Raw genomic sequence first — 21,467 nt, 5'->3', positions numbered from 1 at the left:
AATTAATAGAGAAAATAAACAATGAAAGGCACCTTCTTGAATTCGAAAGTACTAAAGGACAAAGAAGAGAAAGCCGGGCAGAAGAGAATATATTTTTGACAGCTAACAATAGGTGAAGATAGGGAAGAAAGCAAAATACGAATTATCAGGAAGTAGAATGCCAGAAAACTAAAATTATGTAAAACTTCTAAATTATATCATGAACTGATTTTCCTCCAGCGAACAATAAAGAGAGGACATTAATTCTAGACTGACAAAAGTAATTAGGCACGATTTCCATATCTTCACTAGAAATTTGACATCTAAGTACCCAAGTTTAACTACTAGGACTGCAGTATTACCCAAACATAGGTTAAGCATCTATTAATATATTTAAATATGTTTTTAAAAGAGAACTTTGAAACTCTTGATATTTTTAGAGCAACAGAGCTGAAAAGTTGTGTAGCCCTTACTTATTTAGATTACTTCAAGAACTTATAATACTAACATAAAATTCATGTATCTATTTTTCTTAATGATATGCAACTATAATTGCTAAAATATTCCTATATTATTTCAAATTCTTTAACTTCATGTCAAATCATGCTAATCTGTTAAACGAAACTATCAAGGACATTTATAAAAACATTCAGTACGTATGCAAATGGTAACTGCCTGGGACAAGTTTTCCCATGCTATACGAACATTAATTAGACCAAAGTCCTTGTGGCTGTCCCACCGTAACACAGATGTGTCTGTGCTATAATGCCTGGATATAAGCACACTAAATTAAAAGGTGTTATATCCTTTAATGTCTGTGCATTTATGACACACAGACACTCATATCACTTAAGAGCCAGACAGAAACCTGCTTTCAGAACAGCAGCTCTCATAGCCACAAAGACCTTCCCTGTAATTTCAGGGATGCAGTGGAAAAATCCAGCAAGAGCCACCAGCAAGCCTTTTTTCCTTTAAGAAACCTACAGCAGAGAAAGAACAAAGAAAGGTTTTCTCCACTTCAATTTAAAATCAGATCTGGTACATTTTGACCTTATATAGAAATATGAAATCTCACCCAGGTCACTCCAACATTTAGCCCTAAAATAGCTTCTGTTTGGCTAAGGCATACTTGGAAAAAAAAAAAAGGAAACAAAAACAAAGAAAAAAACCCACGTAATCTGCTGCTCTTTCCACCCTACACTTCTAGGAGAATTTACTTTGTCCAAAATCACAAACCAAGTTCTGTCTCTACACACTTATGCTCAAGGGCACGGTACGATGTCATCCCCCCCACCAAGTAAGCGGCAAGGAGCAGGGAGGCGAGGCCGTGCCGCCGCCTGCCCGTCCTCGCCCAGCGGCGGAGCCCAGCCCAGCCCAGCCCCGCTCCCCGGGCCAAGGCGGAGGCCGAGTGGGGCTGATGGCCCGCTCCCCTCCTCCCCTCCGGCAGAGGAGGAGGGGAAGCAGGATACCTCGGCGAGGAGCCATTTGGCAAAGGCAGCCGCCAGGTCTGCCCCTCCCCCAGCACAGCCGCCATGCTCGGAGCGGCCTCCCCGCCCGCCCGCCCGCCAAGGAGGACGAGGGGCGGCGCTGGCAACTCGCTGCTGGCAGCGCAACGGCCACAGGAGACGGCGTCCCTCTGAAAGGGAGGTAAAACGCTCCCCGCGCCGCTGGCCTCGCTAAACGGCTTCGCCCCACGCCGCGGCACCGCCCGCCCCCGGCAACAATGGCCGCGGCCCAGCCGCGCGCGCCCAACGGCAGCGAGGCCCAGCCCGCCCTTCCGCGGGGCTCGCGCGCGCTGCGGGGGGGGGGGGGAGGGGGAGGGGAGCGGAGGGGGCGGGGCACCGCCTCGGCCAGCGCCCCGAAGTGCGCGCGCAGCCGCCGCTGCTTCCTCCTTTCTTTCCGCTCCCCGCCCGCGCCGCCGCGCCTGCGCGCCGCCGTGACGTCGCTCGCGGGCGGCGCGGAGAGGAGCGGGCGGGCGGGCGGCGCGAGCCGGCTCGCGGGGCGGCAGCGCCACCTGGCGGGCGGCGCGGGCGGCCCGGGAGCGCGCCCTAACGGCCCCGCAGGGAAGGGCGCTCCCGCCGCCGCGGGGGAGGGGCCCGCCCGGGGCGCGGGGGGAGGGGGGGGCAGCGGGCGGGCAGGCTCCTCGGTCGCTGGGTGAGGGCACGGCGAGTCTCGGGGAGCCCCCCCCGCCCCGGCAGCCGTTGGCGGGGGCGCTCCCCTCACGGACGCTCGCCGAGGGGGCGGCCGAGGCAGGGCGGGCTGCTCCGCGGCGGGCGGCCAGAGGCGCCTCCAGAGGGCGAGGCCGAGCGCTAGAGGCCGCAGCTGCCGCGCTCTGCCCGCCCCGTGTGGGGGCGCCGCCGCTCGTGCCCGAAGCGCCCCAAGGGGCCGGCGGGGAGCCCCGGGCGGGGAGGGGGGGCTCCGCGGTGGTGCCCGCCTCACCCCTTCCCCATCGGCCTCCTGCGGGCGTTGTCTCCACGTAAAACCTGTCACAGCGGCGGTGAGGTTTAGCCAGTTCATAAAATTAAGGCTGCTTTCCATCGGGCTGTGCCTCAGTTTCCGCAGTGTGACAGAGGGCAGTGGTTGCCCTGTCCGAAGACCTGTTCCGTGCACAGCCAGGCGTGTAGAGCCTCTTAGGCCACCGGTGCCTACACAGAGCTGGAGAAGACTTGATCTGCAGCAGTTGGGTTTTTAAGAAATGTATGGTGCAATTAGCACACACTGATGGCAAGATACTGCTCTTACATTCAGAGTTGCTGTCCGGCAAACATCATACTTAAAAATGGCATGTCTAGATACTTAGGTACGCATTTCTGATAATTAAAGCTGGAATGCGCTACGTGGACAGCCTGCCCTTCTGTGCTAATTGAGAAGGCATGTCAGAAGAAATAAGGTTGATTTAGCCAAGTCTGATACTGCTCAGCTTCAGGAAAATAATTATGTCAAACCTGAGATTGGGTTAATTTGGCTTGATTTAGAGAGTCTTCCCTGATGAATAATAGGAACAGAATGTATAATTTCTGACATTTTTAGTTACAAATGTAAAATTTATCAAAATTCTCAAAGCTAGGCCACACTGGCTGTCAGAGCTACACTGCTGTTTTTGAGGGCACAGTTTTGTTTGAACCATTTCATTCTACTGCGGTTTGCCTTGGTATAGTTGATTACTTTTGTCAATGGTCAGACAGTACGAGCTGAGCTCTGATCTGTGAATACAAAAGGTGACTTCAAGCAAGAGATACACTTCTTCAGAGCCCTTGGATTTCAGGACATGATCAAGACAAGCATATCTAAAACTGAGCATTTCCTAAAAGATTTAAGATTTACTTATTTATTTGGTTTGACATATTAAACGGAACCTTATTGGGCAGATTCTTTTGGGCAATTTCATTGTTTTATCTTTCTGATGATATGAGAAGGTTTTTCTTCAAAGTCTATTATATTTGAGGGCATGAAAGAGAAGCATATGGGAGAGGGAGGGAGGGAGATGTAGACCTTCGATACTGGAAGCCAAGGACAGGCCATAATCGTAGTTCCTGTAATTACCAAGAGCGAGGTCTGGCAAAGCATCAGATCTGCATTTGGAGGCTCAGATTGCTACCTTGACCTGGCCGCACAAATGGCACACAGCAGAAACCGGAAGAACAGAGGATCAAGCCTTTGAAGCCTGAATTATGCTGCTGTACAGCTCCTAGTGCTTGGGGACCTTAATTGTGGTCTTTGGTCACTTTATTCAATAAACATCATAATAAATGAGACTGCAGGTTCTCTCCTGCTTTAGTAAATAAAACTGAAACATATTGGACTGTATCATTCAAAATAATTTTAAATAGCTTAAAAATCAGTTCTCAGTTTTTCCTTTGAGATGATTTAGTTTCGTTTACTTCTTGTAGCAGGCCTTTTCTAAGCGTTCATTATTTGAATTTATAGTCTTAATTAAAATGCTAAATGTATTTTTAATCAGTTTCTTCCACTGTATTGATTGATAATAGTATTTAAAGTAATAATACTTTAAAATAATGCTTTCATATTTTCTCTCTTTTTTTTTTTGGCCTAATGTCTTAGCACAGTTATCCTCTTTTGTCTTTGTGCTTGCTCAACTGCTGTGGCATTCCCCCTATAGCTTTTGAATCCTTTAGATAGTTTCCAGGCAGTTTGAAAGAGAGGAAGAAATTTCAGAGGGATCAAATTTCAAAGTTTAATAAAAATTTGTGGCTGGATAGATGGAAAAGACTCAAATGACTTCCCACAATAAACTAAAAATGAGGCGATAAGCAGCCCATTTTTGCTCTGAGCAGCTGCCAGTCAGCATATGCCAGTCAACTGGCCAGTCAAGCAAAAATATAGCTACAGCTAAAGCAAAGGTTTGTCTCTTGCCAAGTTAGAGTCATATGGAAGGTCCGGGGACATTCTGGGGAGAGGGAAATACAGGAGACATGGGAAAATGTGGAGAAAATAGTTAAAAATGGAAACTGGAGATTGGGAAGAACTCTAGGAAAGGATTGGAATAGGAGTCCAGGGTTCATTAGTTCTGCAGAATGTCAGTTGTGGTGATCCTAAATCTGAAAAACAGTTTTTGGAACAATTCTTGGCTTTTCTGAGATAATCACCCTGAGATGGTTAGGTGAATTTCTGAAGAAACAGCAGGACAATAAATTTTCACTTCCTACTCTCAAACACTTGATTTCAAAGAGGTTTCTTTATAAAGGGCACTTAGTTCCTGATCAAGAAATGGAAAAAATATACATTGTGAGGGAGGTGTTGGAGGTTGTTCAGTTTTGATCTGTTGATTTTATAGGATTTGTGTCTCTCATGCCATACTGTTATAATCTTTCATAAGGAGGAAATGGCTTATCTTTAGGTGTCAACCTTGCCATTTTTCCTGTGCAGTTGCTCCTTGCAGAGCATAGATTAATTCAGTGAGCTTCATTAGGAGCCCATCTCTCATGGCCAAAAAAGCAAGACAGGGGATGTACTTAGTTCTTTTCTGAATGCCAGCCAGGAGAGTAACTAGTATGTTAAGAACAGTCACCTGAGAGAAATTTAAATAATTATTTATGTGGCAAAATTGCAGCAGATAAGTATCATCGACAACCTTTTTTTTGAAAAAGAACATTAAGGATGAGGAAGTAAACTAACGATATCTGTAACTAAAGATACAGTTTAACACAAACTGTAAAAGAAAAAAAAAGTTTTTTGGTTATCTAGTATTAAAGGGAGGTGGAAGGAGGTTCGAGTATACTGTTGAAATCCCAAATACCATTATATTTGGCAACTAGATAAAACTAGCTCCAAAGGTTATTTATACTACATTTACATAGTTCTGTTTTGATACTTTTTATCCTTTGTTTTGAGAGAGCTTATGGATTTCAGCATTTCAATTATAAGAAGCTTATCAAAATGACGTAATGACACTGATCACAGCAACAAACCTTGTGTAAATGTTCATGAGTGAAATGAATGAAGAGGCAAATTTTTTCTTTTTATTGGCTAAATCTCTTAAATACCTATGCTTAATCAAACAGGCTCTCCCTCTGGAGATCTTCAAAGACCCCAGCTTCTTTTCCTCTGACTGTATAAGGAATTTAGGTGCTTGATTTGACAGATTTCTTATTCTATAATGTGTGAACTGGATGCATTCCCTAACACCCAGGGCCACATAATAGTCTGTGTATGTCTTAACTCCATGTTGAGACAAAACCAGGTGTGCACTATCTCTGCTCTCATCCCCTCCTGTCTTCCTCTTCCCCTGACATCCCTAGTTTCTATGGGAAGGAAATTAAACTATGAGAGCAGCAAGCCCACACCACCAGGCCCCACCAGGAATTGCACATAGTTAAATACCTAAAATTTAGATGTAACGTAATTGCCCAAATGATAGAGATCAGATTTCACTCCTCTCTCGCTAAAGCTGACAAATGTATTTTTTTTACAGATTTGCTTGACGGAGGACTTGATGACACTTCTTCATTAGAAATAATAGCTAAAACTGGCAAAAGCTTTCAACCTGGAGAAATTTGTTGTCCTATGGATAAAGCTTTTAATGGAGCACTGGGTCTACCAATGACACTTCTTGCAAATCACCTCTTTGCGTTTTTTTCCCCCACCTTTTGGTAAACTAAGATGCATGTTCCTGGTATCTGCCTATGCTAAAACCAGCAATGTCAGGAGGGCCACTATAGTAATCTGCTGCGATTTATGCTGTTTCTTTTTCCTCTGGCAAGAATACTCATGCCTTATGCAGGAACTAAGAAGCTGAAGGAATTACTAAGTAGAGTTTAATTCCTGAATTTAAGATCATCACCTCATGCGCAAGAATAGTCATTCTGTCTGTGCATGGATATGTTCCTTAATCCCTTATTAATTTATACAGTATGCATTTTGACTTATATTTTTAATTGTTAGTTATAAGTTATTGTAAGTTATATGTAAGTTATATGTCCACAGTTTTCAGAATTTTAACTATATTTCTTCTTTCAGAGATCAAAAACACAAGCGTAAATATCATTTAAACAATCGAAACAATTTTCATGATACATGTAAACAGCTGAATCCTGTCTTGCTAGAATAAAAAAAAAGATATGTAATGGTCACATGTGTGGTAATGTTCCATTAGTACTGCATAATGTTGACTTACTTTGCGCCCCTTGGGTATCTTGCTTTATGGAGAATCTTTTATTGCTTTTTTTAGTCATAAACTGAGAAATAGAATAGTGGTTGTAGATTTTTAACGTGTCTTTTTTAGCTTGGGAAAAAAGATAACTCAGCTAAAAACGATAAAAACACTTTTCCAATAAAAATCAGTTTGATCTCAGTCGTGAAGAAAAGTTGCTTTGATAGAGAAGCCTTAGGCATCGTTCTTGGAGGAAAAGAATCATTTCTGTATCTCCAGAGCACGTAAATGTATAATGCTTATACCATGCAAATACTTTAACATAAAGGTTGGAGAAGGTGGCCTAGAAGCTGAAAAAATCTGTCACAGGCATTTCAGTTTTGTTTTAAAGAGTATGATGGGCACAAAATAATAGCTGCTATTGTTACAGGGACCTTAAGGTTCAGACTTGTTCCCTGTGCCTTACTTCAGATATCTTCTGCTGGCATGGGAGGGGACGAGAAAGAGGAATGATCTATAGCAGCTGCTTTTATAAACCCGTAGGAGTTTTGCAAATTCTTCAAGACACAGATGTTCATAAAAATCCTTAGAGACATGAAAGCATGAGCCTGTCCCAGTGTCTGCACTCTCAGATAGAGGTTTAGCCTAACCATTATTGACTTCGCATTCTAATATGTTTTATATTGTGAGCAACATTGAGTAATACTGGCAGAGCACTTGCCTGGCTCTTCGTGAAAGCAAGTGCAATAACTGAAAGCATTTAATAATTCTGTTCATTCATGGTATGATGTTTGGTGCCCTTTATTAATATTTGGAAAAGTAGTGTTTATTAAAATGAATCGGAAAACACTATTATTTGGAATGACAAAGAGGAGTGTAAGAAAGAGGGAAGAAACCCTCTAGAAGAATGATTATTTGCAGTGATTTTTTTAATAACATTTACATATACTTCAGTTCCACGTGATAGGAAACAATTTAGCAAAAAAAACCCCCATCAACCACAAAAATCCAAATAGAAAAATCTGTTGACATAATTCTGGCAAATAACTGAAAATAAACAATTCCTAGCCTTATTCAAGATGGGTAGGATTTCTCATCAGTTTCACTCATCTCACTCAGTTTCTCCAAACATGTACATCAAGCAAGTTTTAAAAAGTGTATTTTGAAATGCAGGAGACTTACCAATAGCAATAATATGCAAAATCTTCCTATCAAAACGCAATATAATCTGGAATTATGAGATTTGCAAGTTTAAGAGGCATGTTTAGGTACCTCTTTGCAGGCCTTATGTCCTGCATTAGCTCTCATGCTAAAAGTTCTAGGATAAAAGTTAGAAATAGTCTGTTTGTGTCTAAGATGTGCCTAAGATGTGTCTTAATGTAACACTTGAACTTTAATCTCAGACATCTCAAAAAACAGGCGCAGGCTCTCCCGCTTCCTCTCCAGGGCTGCTCACCTCTATAGTCCCGTTGGAATATTGCCACCTTATCCAAAAAAAGCAGCAGGAAATGGGCTAGAGCACAGATAGAGTGAAAATGTGCATAAACTAATCAATGAATAGTTTAGCTGTGCTGGGATAAACCAGACAGACAAGGTAGAAAACAGCCTAGTGGCAACGCACCCAAGATATGTTCATATTTAAAATTTAAAATACCAAAGTGATAGCAATTTCCTTGAGAATGTGATTTGATTTTTCAAAAAAAAAAATTAATTGATATTTGTCAGTTCATCAAAATGAAATTACTTTTCAGGGACAGTTTAATTTTGACAGCGTTCCTCTGGGGAAAATACTTTTAACTGTAAGCATGCTCCTCAGTAGCCCCACCTAGCAAGCTGCTGGAGGCTCTTAACATAGCACTTCAAGGCCGCGGCGTCATTCACTGTCGTGGAGAATTTTGAATCTTTGTGGAATTTCTTTCTGGCCTGGAGTAAACGCAAATTTAAAAATAATAACTTTCTCTGCAAATCTGAAATGCTTTTATTTGCCCTTCTTTTGAGTATATACTCTCAATTTTTTCTCTGATGCATAAACTAAGTTTTCCTTGTTTAATTTTGTGCTGTTTTCCACTTCATACTTGCTGCTCTTAAACACATTCATTTTAAATGCTGAGTGCCCTGAGCTTCTTGTGTGACCACTTATTAGCGTTTGTGAGCGTTTGAGCACAACTTCTGAGTTAAAAAAGAAGTGCTTGATGGGGAATACTAGAAGGTCCAGTCTTTATTTTCTTAGCTTAGATATCTGCATTGTATTTAATGCAACTAAAACTCGTCATCCTAGTGAGAACACTGAACAAAAGTGAAAGCATTACACACATGAGAAGTTGATTTGAGTTAAAAACTGTAAGTGTGTATACTTCCCAACTGACCGTAATTATTACTATTCTTGTAGAGTTTGCCTTTATGAATTGTTTGTATTCATGGTAAATTCTTTTATTTAAGATATTGTTATATGAGAACATTGCAGTGGCAATTTTAGTTCTTGCTGTTCTGACATTCATATGCAAAATGCATGCTTTGTCTTGTCTGAAAAGTTTGGTTTCAAAATCACTTTCTGAGTATGTATAATGCACTTTTGCCTTTACTTTGGAAAGAATTGAGTTTGTGCCTGCTTGCTTAGAGTGCTGGGGGTTTCCCAGTGATGCTTGATTTCTCAGTTTATTTTAGCATTCTTTCTTTTTACCTTAGTGTGATTACCATCTTCTATATGTGTTCCTCAAGATAAGACTAAAGCTATTCAGTCCTTACAGTCTAAGTTTTTCAAGGCTTAGGCAACTCAAGATAACTCTCCATTTTGTGTTTCGTACAGTGTAAATCACATGTAATTGCTTAAGAGAGACATTGGAACTTCTATTTAAAAACTAGTATTAGAATTTTTATTTAAAAAACAGGGTCTGTGAAATGTTTTTGTCTTCGGGGGTAATCTTTTACAGTTTAATCATCTTTTGTCTTTCAGCCATGATCTTGAGGTGATCTCCCAGAGGACAGCATATGTTTAGTTGCACACGTACGTGGTGCACACTGTTTTCTCTCAGTACAGGCACTGACCTTAGTCAGGCACGCTGTTCAAATAAAGCAACTTTTTGCTGCTAACTTTATATTGCTGTTGCGGCCAATCTGTGTATTCTTCCTTCAAGTTACTGATTTTGCATACCTTGCTTTTGGTTTTGATATATGATGCATGTGTTATAGAATGAAATCAGTACAAGTTGCAGTTTTATATTTTTTGGTAGTTTTAGCAGTTTTTTGACATTTTAATTTAAGTAAATCTGTCCCTAGACTAACTGTAGAGGCTTTTGCCTCAGCGCAAAATCCTCATTACAGAACTACTGAAATTTTACCATTTGCCTGTTTGAATAGGAACAATAAATAACAATTGTAAAAACTTATAATAGATTGTATATATAATATATACAGTATATACATTGTATTATATAATATATACCACATATATAATATAAATATATATAATACACATAAAATTTAATAATATAAATAATAGATTATATATATGTTTTATATATATATCACTAGCTACTTCATCACAAAGATTAGATGAAGGCCAGACAACTTTTTGCTGAATAAACAGCATAAATACGCTCTTAAATCTTCAGAACTCAAACACTTTCTTATTCTAGACCCAATTTTTGAACAATAGATTAGCAGACTAAACGTCAGGGAAATTCAGAATCCACAGAAAGGATGAAAAGAGCGTCCAAAAAATCTGGCGAGATTTTAGTGAAGTTAATTTCTGGAAGAAAAATGTTTCAAATGCAGGGGCTAGCCTCAATGTCCTGTCCTCTCTAGTGCTGGAAAACTCCAAACTACTTTAGAGGAGATTTGCCTTAGCTGGGCTGCAAAAGTCTTAGTTTTGAAATAATTTAAAAGTAGGCAGGGCTTTTAATTTGGACAGCAGATGAAGCATCCATTGTCCAGGAAAGCTGAACAGGTAGGAGCAGTCTAGTCCCATCTTTATTGCAGTTTAAAATATTCAGTGATTGAAGCTATTGGTAAGAAAAGGCTTGAGGTTAAAGTCATTCTCTCCTACATAAAATAACCACACAAAAATGTCCGAAAATGAAGTCTCAGATCTATCAACCTAAATTTTACTATGACATTATTTATTATCTTAGTGCTTAAGTTTCCCTGAATTGATTTCAAACATGGACCTCACAGTTCACACAAAGAGCTGGTTACATGAGTGCTGGTTATATGGCAGGACCAAACAGATACTCAGTAGGTACCTGGACATGTCAAATCATACGACAGAGCCTGTGATCCCATGGTACTACCTGGGAAATATGCCTTGTAAGGCCAAGCTAACACTATTTAATTGGAATTCCACACATGGAAGGACTGAGAGGTCCTAAATGTCCAACTAGAATGTTGCTGGTTGTATTAACTGGGCAAACGTCACCTGGGAAAAATTTTCAAAAGCACCAAAATGCTTTAGGTAAGTGTCATGTATTTGCGAGTGGACTTAAGTGTATGTTGAAATTTGTAACTCACTTTTCTTATTCCATCGCAAGAACTTCATCATATTATGAAATATAGTTTACAATATATGAAGCCTATGAAACACAGACTGTTAATTCCGTTACATTCTATTTTGGTATTTTGTTATACTGCAGTTCTATTGCTGAACCTTAAAAACATGCAAAATCTTTACCTATCAGGTAAACAAGCTTGAAAATGCAACCCAACTACCTCCCCTCACCATTTGCGCAAGTGTCCAGTTTCACAAGTTGTTCTCCTTACAACCTGTCTCCCAAATTATCCAGAATCTCCATGTGCACTTTGAAGCAGTATCTTAATTTCAATGGTTAATAGATTAAGAGATTTCCATGTGTTTCTTTTGGTGTATGCCTCATGCTCCCATGTTCTGCCAAAGGAACATAGTTCACCAGAGTCTTGACTTAGGGCTTTTTTCCTGTTTACTTTTGCTCTACTTCTGTAGAGATAAATAAAACACTTGAGTGGTCTTACATGGCACAGGCCCAGGTATTTTCAAATATTTGTAAAGGAGAATCCTGATATACCTCTTTCACTTTATGGGCTTAGTGTGACCATAAGTACATCATCTTTTTGATGTTTTCTGGTAATAGTGGTAGTAATACCACTGTTTTCCTAGGATGACCATATGATTCTGAAGTAGTGAAATACACAACAAATGAAGGAGCCTTAATATCTGAAAAAATCAAAACCCCAGTTACACATATTAAATAGTCTCCCCTCTGAGGATAATCTTATATTTATGTCAACTATTTATTCTCCTGGAAATTTAAAGGTAAGTATAAAACGAGTACTAATACTTATGAACAGGCTAGAGCAGAGTTTCCCAAAATTTTGTTCAGGGAGGCCTCTTGATGTATGGGACATGATGCTGAGGCTGTGCAACAAAATCCAGCTGTATGGCAATACCTTCCCAATGGAATAGGTACCGTTGGGATGGGCAGCATAAACACTTTGTCACACACTGGTGGCAGAGCCACACTTTGGAAACTGCTAGTCTAGAGAGCTTTCATAATGTTATGAAAACTAGGTAAGGGCCCAAGTTTTACACATTAACTTGAATATCCTGAGGGTGTCACACTGTGCAGTGTGTCTCACCTCCTGTAATTTCATACCGCTTAATTTAGCACCAAGCTGCGACTTACTGTGTTACTTTTCTGCGGCAGTTCGAAAATCTAGGTGAGGCTTCTTTTGGATTGCATTATCTCATTTTCTTTTTAACATTTCCCTGGCCTTTTAGCTTTCTCAGAGTCTCACTACAGAGGTAATATATACTGTGTACTATAATTATTATATACCATGTCAATATCAATAGTATATGTGCATGTAGCAGAGCGATTATATTCTGCATCACAAATGACTTCAAACTGCATGGAGGGTCAACTGCAAAAAAGCTTCTCTGAATCTTTGGAGTGCTGTTCCAGCTGAAAATATCACATGGATGTTTGCTTACAGGCTTTGCTGAAAGAGGACAGACTTTGTCCCCTCTTATTACGGCTTCAGGAGGCTCTCAGCAGAGCCCAAGTTAAGATTGCCGAAAATAGTTTATAGGGTATTTTTTAAAAAAACAGAACACATGATGCATCCAATCTCAATCCAGCAGCCATTGATGCCTGCTAAAGATAATCCTGTGATTCTAAAGAGAGGTATCTACTGGTGCCAAGAAAATTATTTTTTTCTGGGAGCACATAAATTTTAATTTTTTAAATTCTCTAGTAATGAAGAACAAATCATGCATATTTCATAAAACAGTTTTTCAAATACCCTTTGGGCACTGTACTTTATGCAGCATGCAAGTATATTGAAGTGATAAGAAAGAGTCATTCTGATAGTGTCTACACGCTTTTGATAATATATACATGCAATCTACGTGGTCCCAATATACCATTTCACAGTGATATGATCTTTCAGTATGGCATATCCTTAAGATATCCTGACTGTACTGGTATTTTCCAAACTGCCTATAATTTTGTGACAGGAACAGCTATGCAGCTAATTTCCACTTACTATAGTAAGACGCAAATTTGAATTTTTAGCTCCCTCCAGTCATGTTCAGAAGCATGACACAAGATATGCCATATCCTAATGAAAAATGGCTACATTATTGAGGATAGCAGGATTAGAGAAAAATGTACTGTTTACAAAATGTTGTTTGTCGTTAGTCCTTCAAATTTATGGAATTAATAAAAAGCTCTTTCTTTTCAGTTCACAATTAGAGTCCATTTGTGAGCCAACATTTGTCTGACTTTTATTAATAGTTGATTTTGTTTATTTATTGAGTGATGATAATGCATCATTGCTAGAATAAGCAACAGTTCTTCTCCAACTCCTTTCCTAGGCAGGCAGAGAACAAACATAAAGGCTAAAACTTTACAAAATTCAACTCACAGTATTTCCGTCTATCAACTCTAGAGAATATATAATTGAGATATAGAAAGTGCAAAAAGGAAATAAGAATGTACAAAGCTCAGTCCTCCCTGGCAACTGTTATTTCAACACTCGGCTCTCCTACCTGGGTAGACATCCCATGTCTACAGAAGATGAACAAAAAGGAGGTAATAATAACTTTATTATTTCTCATAAAGAAGTCATCGCGAGTTTGCAACCATTCTTCTCTAGGTTTGGAGTTTCAGTTTGATAGGGTAAAGAGAAGAATTCCCATCCCTCCCAAAGAATGGGAGGAATGGGAGGAGGAATCTGTGTCACTCTGATATGTTCTTTACTATGTTTTGCTCTTGTACGACTGAATTAGAGAAGAGACTATTGCAGGGCAATTTTCAGATACCTTAAATTCCATCTAAGTTCCAGTGCCTTTTTAATGAAAAGAGCAAAGTACCTCTTTGAAAAGTGCTTCAGAGCAGCTCAGGAAGGCACTGAGCAGGAATACATGAGACACAAGGACTTAGCACCTAAATATAGCTGTAAGAAGCTTACTCTGGCAGGCCCAATTACTGATTATAATTGTAGGCCTGACTGCCACTCTGTTTAGATCATTTAAATTGAATTAAGCTCACTCTAGTCTGAATGAAGCAAGTTTATTCATTTTCAAAGTCTTAAAATTTTCTTATTCCTTTTTCATTGGATATGATTAATCGATTAAGATATTTATAAGTTACACAGAATAATATCTTTTAAAGAATGAATAACTAACTTCAAAGATTGTGGCCTTTGAATAAATTTTTGGTGGATTTTTCTTCTCCGACATCTCCTATTTTCTCTGTCTTGTTCCTTTGGTGAACTTTTGGGTTTGTGAAAAGAATGTAAACACAGGCTAGAATCAGACAAAATATAGGACAGATACCATGGAAATTTCCCCATTACATCCCAACAATTATTCTAGCTGAAATCTGAACTCACGTGGTCTAAGCTTATACAATGATTATCAAACGTGTCACTCAGTAATAATTGTGTAATGAGGATAAAATTAATCTAAATGTAGTGCAATGATGGATGAAGCAAATTAATGAAAATAAGGGAATCATCAAAGGAAGAGAAACTGGAAAGACCGATCATCCCTTCCTGCCAGTAAAGGGCTGTTTTCTGTGACCATTTCTAGTTCAGCCAGTACAACTTTAAACATCAAAATCAATGGAGCTCTCACAATTCTCCTTTAGATGTCACTTGTGGTGACATACATTACAGTTTTACTTAAAACAGGTATGGATTTACTCAGGAAGGAAGGGTGGTGGCACAGCTGCCACATGAACACAACCCAACACTGTGCACGGATCCTGGGTGCCATAACATTGCACTGAGCATGTGACTGTGCAGTCCCCTCCAAAGGTCTCTGCGTTTACAGTCTTGAGGCCAAATCCTGACAATTTTATTAGTTCTGAACACTACGTTAAATATCTGTTTAGGTCATCTTGTCTCCGTTACTCATAGGGAGTGGTACCTCACTCCATATTTGTTCTAGCTGAAGAGTAAGTATTAAATCAGCAATCATGTTGGGTTTCAATCTTCCTCCATGTGAGGAGGGAGGCATGGTGTAAATCTGTGCCACTCCAGCCCCTGCAAGGTCTCCCAGGTTCCTGGGTAAGGGCTAACAGGTTTGGTGCTCCAGGCCTTGCATCCCACTCACCAGCCTACACAGCTGAGATATCACAGGCTAGTGGAAGATGATATGACAGAAGCTCCCTGAGCAGATTCCTTTAGAAATAGGAAGGACTCATTTCTTTAAGAAATTACTTTTCTTGGATTCTCATGGAAGTTACATCTATATACAAACCCATATTGTAGTAAAAACGTACAAACATAATCGTCAGAGGAAACTGGACCCAGACAGACAACATTTGCTGGTGCCAGTTAATGCCTCAACTTTCACAGAGGTATTTTAAATGAAGAGAGCTTTGCTCCATCGAGCAGCAGCCATTACAAGGGGACTCCTTTGGAGAGCTATGAATGTCCAGTGGAGAGAGGAGCCAGCATGCAGAGCTGGCACAGACACAGGGCCACTGCTGCAGAGTTGTTAGAGCACCCAGCATGCTCTAGTAGTTACTTGTATGTGGGTCCCCTTTCCAGCCTCAGGGCTTCCTCGCATGCCTTAGGGTGCCCCTTCTCCCTCTGATACTACAGAGAGAGCCTTGACACCTTACGTATGTGCCCTAAGTAATGTCACCAGAGACAGAAACCTCTGTTTCAGACATCTCGACACCTAAGAGGGGCTCCCTAAAGGGTGCTTTGAAACTGCCCCAGAGAGGATTTCCAGTTTGCTACCTTGCTGATGAGACTATGCTTGTCTCTCTACAGCAGCCACGGACATGAGCAGGATTTCTGTACAATCACTGAGGTGAGGGAAGAGACACAATAATTCACTTTGTCAATAGCAGGATTTAATAATCCTCTTATTTGCCTAACACCTGTCAAATATCTTCTGTTTTTCACTTGTCTGAAATGTTACTCCTGGAAGGAACCCACGTTGTTTTGAGACTATGTAGGAATAGATTAATAAAGTAAAGTTGCGTAGTAGTTCCTGATATCATGATCAATTGGGCCCAGTTCAGTACAGGTTTGAAAAAGTGGAAATCTAGAAATACGTTCTTATGTTTCAGACGCTATTCTAAATAATTTATTGCCACTGCATACTGAGCTGGTTACAGGGACAAACAGTGTATTTAGTTTAATATGAAGGCATATAATGAAAAACGAGCAAGGACTTTCATGATAAAAAAAAAAATCCCTCATTCTCAAGATAGAAGGACAGTTTTGCAAGGGAGGTTGGCAGAGGAGAAAGGTCTGTAAGAAGAATACGGAAACTCACTAGCATGTAGTGCTAGAATCTCTGAATCTCTGTAGTGCTGTGTTAGGGATGGTGTCATCTAAATCGCCATCAGAAAATGAGGACTAACCCTACTGTTATTTCAGACTTGCACGGACTTGTTTTTAAATGTTTAAAATTGTGTTCCCTCAGTTAAAATAAAAGTTACTTTTAAGAAAGCGGTTTGGGCATTAAATATACCAGTGATTATAGACTTCACAAAAAGAAGACACTTGCCAACTTTAGATTTGATGAGAAAGCAAAGGAAATACAGATGTGACTTGTCTAAGAGTAAAACTGAGGGACCATGCTGAGTCTGTAGATGAACAGAGGTGTCTTTTATCTTGCACCATACAGAACTGAAGGATTCTGTATGCCTTTAGGAAAGAAGAAAGAACATTTTTAATAGACACCATTGCATGAATTGTTTTCAGCAGTGTTTCTTCCACTTGTAAAGGAGTTGGCCGCGTACATTAGGTGTGTTTTTTCACCTCTTCACTGTATTTGTTTACTGTTCAGTGTATTTGGAGATTCTTCGCTGCTTATTAATTAGTATGAAACAAGAAGCTCAACAATTATCACTTAAATGCCTGCAACAACTATTTAAGACCAAGTTTAGACACCAGCATTGCCCTTTGTGACTGCCTGCAAGGGACAGTGTTCCCCAGAGTGCAAAAGCTGACAGATTCTCCTATTTCTATACATAAAATAGGCAATCTGCTGCAGTGCATCTCTCTGCAGTCTGTTACAAGTACCTTTACTCAGGAATGCCCCTGCAGAGTAGATTGTAATCACTGTTTCACCACGAGCTAGAGTAGCAAGGATTTAGCCAGGATAATAGTCAGACCATTACGTTTGATAGTCCGTATCTATATGGCCAAGGTGATTTGTTTGTTATGCTATTTTTAAGTCTGGGGCTTAGCAATAATGGTTGCTTTTGACTATATTTTTACTCCCTGCTGTCTTTATTTAGTTAACTCCTTTCCACTGGAAAGACATTTCTCCACAGCCCCATTTCTAAATAACAGTATTAACTTGACAATGACACACATTTGCTGAACATGGATTTGAACTAGAGTCATGGGGAGAGCTTTTATTCTGAATATTAATGCATGACTGCGGCTGAAATTTTCAGAGACAAGATAATCTTTTAAAAAAAAAAAGTCTTGGAGGCTTTCCTAGAATGATATGTACCTATTTACATAGAAAAAAATCAAAGCCAAGACTGCAGCATTACATCTGTACAATTTTTGAAATGTTTTGACACATTCTCAGAGATTTACTAGGTAATTTCACATGCCTATCTGGCAATTTATAATCCATTATTTTGTACTACAAGCTGCATCCTTGAGTTTATTTTATGACATGGACATAAAGTAAACTAAATGACAACAGCCCCTGGCCTTTCCCGTTTATCTACAGGAATGACCTTCAGTAAACAGAATCCAAGGGATGTTGTGCATGTATTTTGATCTATATTTACAATAAATGGAATGTAGGTATTGAGTAGTTCTTGAGTAAATGAGAAAGCAAGCCTTGGCATAGATTACAATAGCACTGTAATTATTTAATAAATTATATGTCACAAGAATATATCTGGGTCAGTATTGCATCAAAAGGTGCAATGTTTTGGAAACATCTTTGGGCAGAGGCTTTCTAATATTAGCTGCTGTGAACAAGTCATAAAATTCTGGCTTATTTCTCTGTGAGTTGATGGGTATCCTCAATAAAGTTGTGATCAGTGTGGAAGACAACTACAGAACTTCCACTGAATTAAGGGCAGAATTAGTCTCCCAAAATTGAAGATAGATTAAGGGAGAGAATAATTATGATGAATCACAATTTTGATGTTAATTTAGACATTATTCTCCCACTTCTACTCTTTTACTTTGATTTAATCAGAAATTAGTGAAGCAACGCTATGTTATACACACTAGAAATAAAAGGAGAACTATAGATAGAGAAAAACTATAACACACTGGGAAAAAAAACAAGGCATCACAGATTTGCAAGGCATAAAGCTGGCTTACACGGAAAATCACTTAAAGAAGAAGGAGGAGGGGAAGAGAGAGGAAGGAAAGGTATGACTGACCTGGCAGTTCAAGATTAATTTGTGCCACAAGTTCAGGAATGTTGGAATTTTAAGGGTTTGTTTTCCCCGTTATTTGGAATCTCTTCGTATTTTTGTACCAGAGCTGAACTTCTCCAAAGACAAACATGTTCAGCTCCAAGCATTTGGTTTGTCACCAGCTGGGAATAGGGAAAAGCTTATTCTCCAGACTAGTGAGAACTCACTTGGAAAGCTCCTTTTCCTCCAGGTCCAAAAAAACACAGCTAATTTACTCCAACCTTTTTTTTCACCAAAGATTATATTATAGCTGGATGGTTCTTATTACAGAGTGATTTGATTTTGTCCCAAACATTCTTATTTTCATTTTGGACATTGTCTACAAAGCGTCAAGATGTAGATCAGTATAAATACAAACAATTTACTTATTTTATTTTATTGTAGACTAGATTGTCACCTTTCCTATATATTATTTTAATGAAGTAAAACAACAGAAAACACTTGTTTAACAGAAGCAATGCTATGCGTGTGGAGGAGCAGTGCTGCACTGCCACTACACTAAGAAAGTCCATTATTAAGCACGAAGAAATATACTCTGCGCTCCCAGTACACCTTAGCTCTATCCCTTTCGAATTGTCAATGGAATGGCTAGGAATGCATTCTCTACGTGATGTGATATACAGCCTTGTAGGAGCGGAGGAAACTGAGCCGACGTTCACATTTTAAAAAGAAAGAGAAAACAGAAACCCAAAGTTTGAAGTTCGGACTAATGGAAACACGGCCAGTCTGAAGAGATAGACTGGTCTCATTTAAAAGACTATCATTGTATTTTTAATGTACAGTGCATTTTACTGTGAGTTTATATTCTTGATATATAATTTGAAGAAAATATGGCCAAAATCCTTTGAATAGTAGAAAATCCACTAGGCTGTACTTGTATTTTCAGATATTTTCTAAATTCAAGGTTAGTCCTGATTTGCACAGGAGGTTGGACCAGATGATCTCCAAAGATTACTTCCAACCTAAATTATCCTATGGCTCTATTTGCATATTTATTGTAATTAACAAACATACTTCTGAAGTAGAGGAATTTAATTTTCCCATTTTTAGTAATTAAAAAAGGATTATTGAATCAGATTGGCTGGTGCATTCCAACTGCTTTTTTCCACTCTGATTCTGTCAAACAACCTTAAAAATATCAAAATAGTCTTGTTTACAGCTGCTTTTCTGTTAACAATGCAGCAGAAACTAGCATAAATGATTCTGATGCATTTTGCTTTATTAGTAAAAATTAACCACAAAACAGAAGAAAAGGATCCATTCATGGAACACCCAAAGATAGAAATGTTATATGTGAGGAACAGGCAAACGGTCTTTGAATATACCCTATGAAAAGCTACAGGAAATTATATTCCCCATGTGTACTGTAATCACCATTTTATTTAAAAATGACCAATTTTGTTGATTAGTTGTGTTCACATCAGCTAACCCTATATAACAACTTGTGAAATTCCTTCTCGGCTAACCGAACTTAAATGATAGTAAGTAATTAAATTATTTAAATTAAATTATTAAATCCCTTAAAACATGCTTGGAACAAAAGAGTAGCTTGTATTACCTCCAGCTCCATGTGTTTTTCTTCCTTGTCATGATCCTTCAATTCCTTTTCAGAATGATCACCACAGTCTTCTAAATGACAGATGTGTTGATATTTGGTAGGTTCATGTTTAGCTTGTTTTCTTTGGGAAACATTTCTTTTAAGAAGACCATTGAAAAATGCCTCATACATTGGCAGTTCTGTAAACACATCATCATCATCTCTACCATCTGCTTCTTCCTCTTCAGACAAAAAATCTGCTGCTTCTGCTGCCTCACAAATATGGAGTTTAGTGTTAGCCTCATGTGATAAAAATTCAAAATCAGAAAATGTGATCGCACTAGGTTTGTGTTTTATGACTCTGATCTCATGGTGTCTTTCTGGTTTCCCGTCTGCATTTTTCTGTGGAAGGAGCGGACGTTCTGTGTGCGAGGGAAGAATTAAAAGATCTTCCTTGGGCTTGTGCCCTGAAGAACTCACTAATTCTTCACAAAGATGCTTTGTCTCAGGCTGATCAGGGGCACTAACATAGCTGGCAACCGTGCCAGCTTCCAAGGAAGCCCCATTGCAGTCTGATAAGGATGACATAGATGACAAACTCAACTCAGATTCCAGGAAAACATTATGAAATGCAGATGGACTTTCCTTTTCTTCTGTCTGTGTTTGGTATTCTTCATATTTTGCTTCCTTTGCAGTCTCCAGGCACTTGGCAGATGTAAGATAAGGTGAGCCCTGTTCTTCTTCATAGATGTTAGTTTCCATTCCAACAATTTTCATCCATCAGAGATCAAAATGACTTCATTCTTGGTTTTCTTAAGAAACATAACTCTGCATGTGTGGCCAGGAACTATCTTCTTCTTTTTTTAAAAAAACACGATCACACAATCATTATTAATACCTGGATTCTCATACCAATGATCTGAACCCTCGCTGTTCCTGAAAATTAAACAAAAAAATAAATTATTGATGGTAACATGCTTGCATTGGAGTACATCAGTGAGAGTAATCCTAAAGTATAAAATTCTGTTAAATTTGCACATAACTCTTATCCAAAAATATTTGATGTATGCCGATTAAATGAATTTAAAACCTCAGAACTTTGAATTTTGTATCTTACAGATTAGGAAAGAAGTGGCCAATGCAGAAATGTTTTTAAATATTAACTTTACTTTGATTATTCACACAATGGATTGGAATCATTCAAATGATATTTGTTAGATATGTGTTTGTTATCTAAATATACTTCTGTTCACTGTATTCTTATTTGTTAAATCATTGAAAACTCACACTGTTCTGGTAAAGCTAATAAAATGTCATAGGAAAGAGCAAGGAACCAAAGGAATGGACATAAAATAAAGTACATTTTAAAATAGTTAAAATGTTCTCTTTCTTGGTTCTCTGAATTGCCAATGCCTTGTGGCACTTGTCAATACATTTGCAAACCAAA

At 39.1% G+C, this 21,467-nt stretch overlaps 1 protein-coding gene and 1 long non-coding RNA gene across 5 annotated transcripts in view; one reads left to right on the top strand and one right to left on the bottom strand.

Moving 5' to 3' along the window:
• Positions 1-21,467, bottom strand: part of STARD13 (StAR related lipid transfer domain containing 13) — a 328,326-nt gene that overhangs the window by 256,276 nt on the left and 50,583 nt on the right. For 3 of the 4 annotated variants that reach the window (XR_695808.2, XR_011138676.1, XM_068930087.1), the window contains one exon: positions 20,042-20,956. Coding sequence is in view for 2 of the 4 variants with exons in the window: in XM_068930087.1 (XP_068786188.1) it covers positions 20,042-20,797 (756 nt within the window). In the remaining 2 variants the exon portion in view is untranslated. Of the gene's footprint in view, positions 1-20,041; positions 21,172-21,467 lie in introns of those variants that run through there. The other variant, XM_009686488.2, reaches the window with a different exon arrangement.
• On the top strand, positions 597-9,684 carry LOC138065598 (uncharacterized). Its single transcript, XR_011138677.1, has 2 exons — positions 597-1,626; positions 5,912-9,684. It is a non-coding gene; the product is annotated as an uncharacterized lncRNA (long non-coding RNA).

The sequence above is a fragment of the Struthio camelus genome, chromosome 1 (assembly GCF_040807025.1).
Source record: "Struthio camelus isolate bStrCam1 chromosome 1, bStrCam1.hap1, whole genome shotgun sequence".
NCBI lineage: Eukaryota > Metazoa > Chordata > Aves > Struthioniformes > Struthionidae > Struthio > Struthio camelus.
The sequence above is the reverse complement of the archived record's forward strand: the minus strand, read 5'-3'. Positions and strand labels throughout refer to the sequence as shown.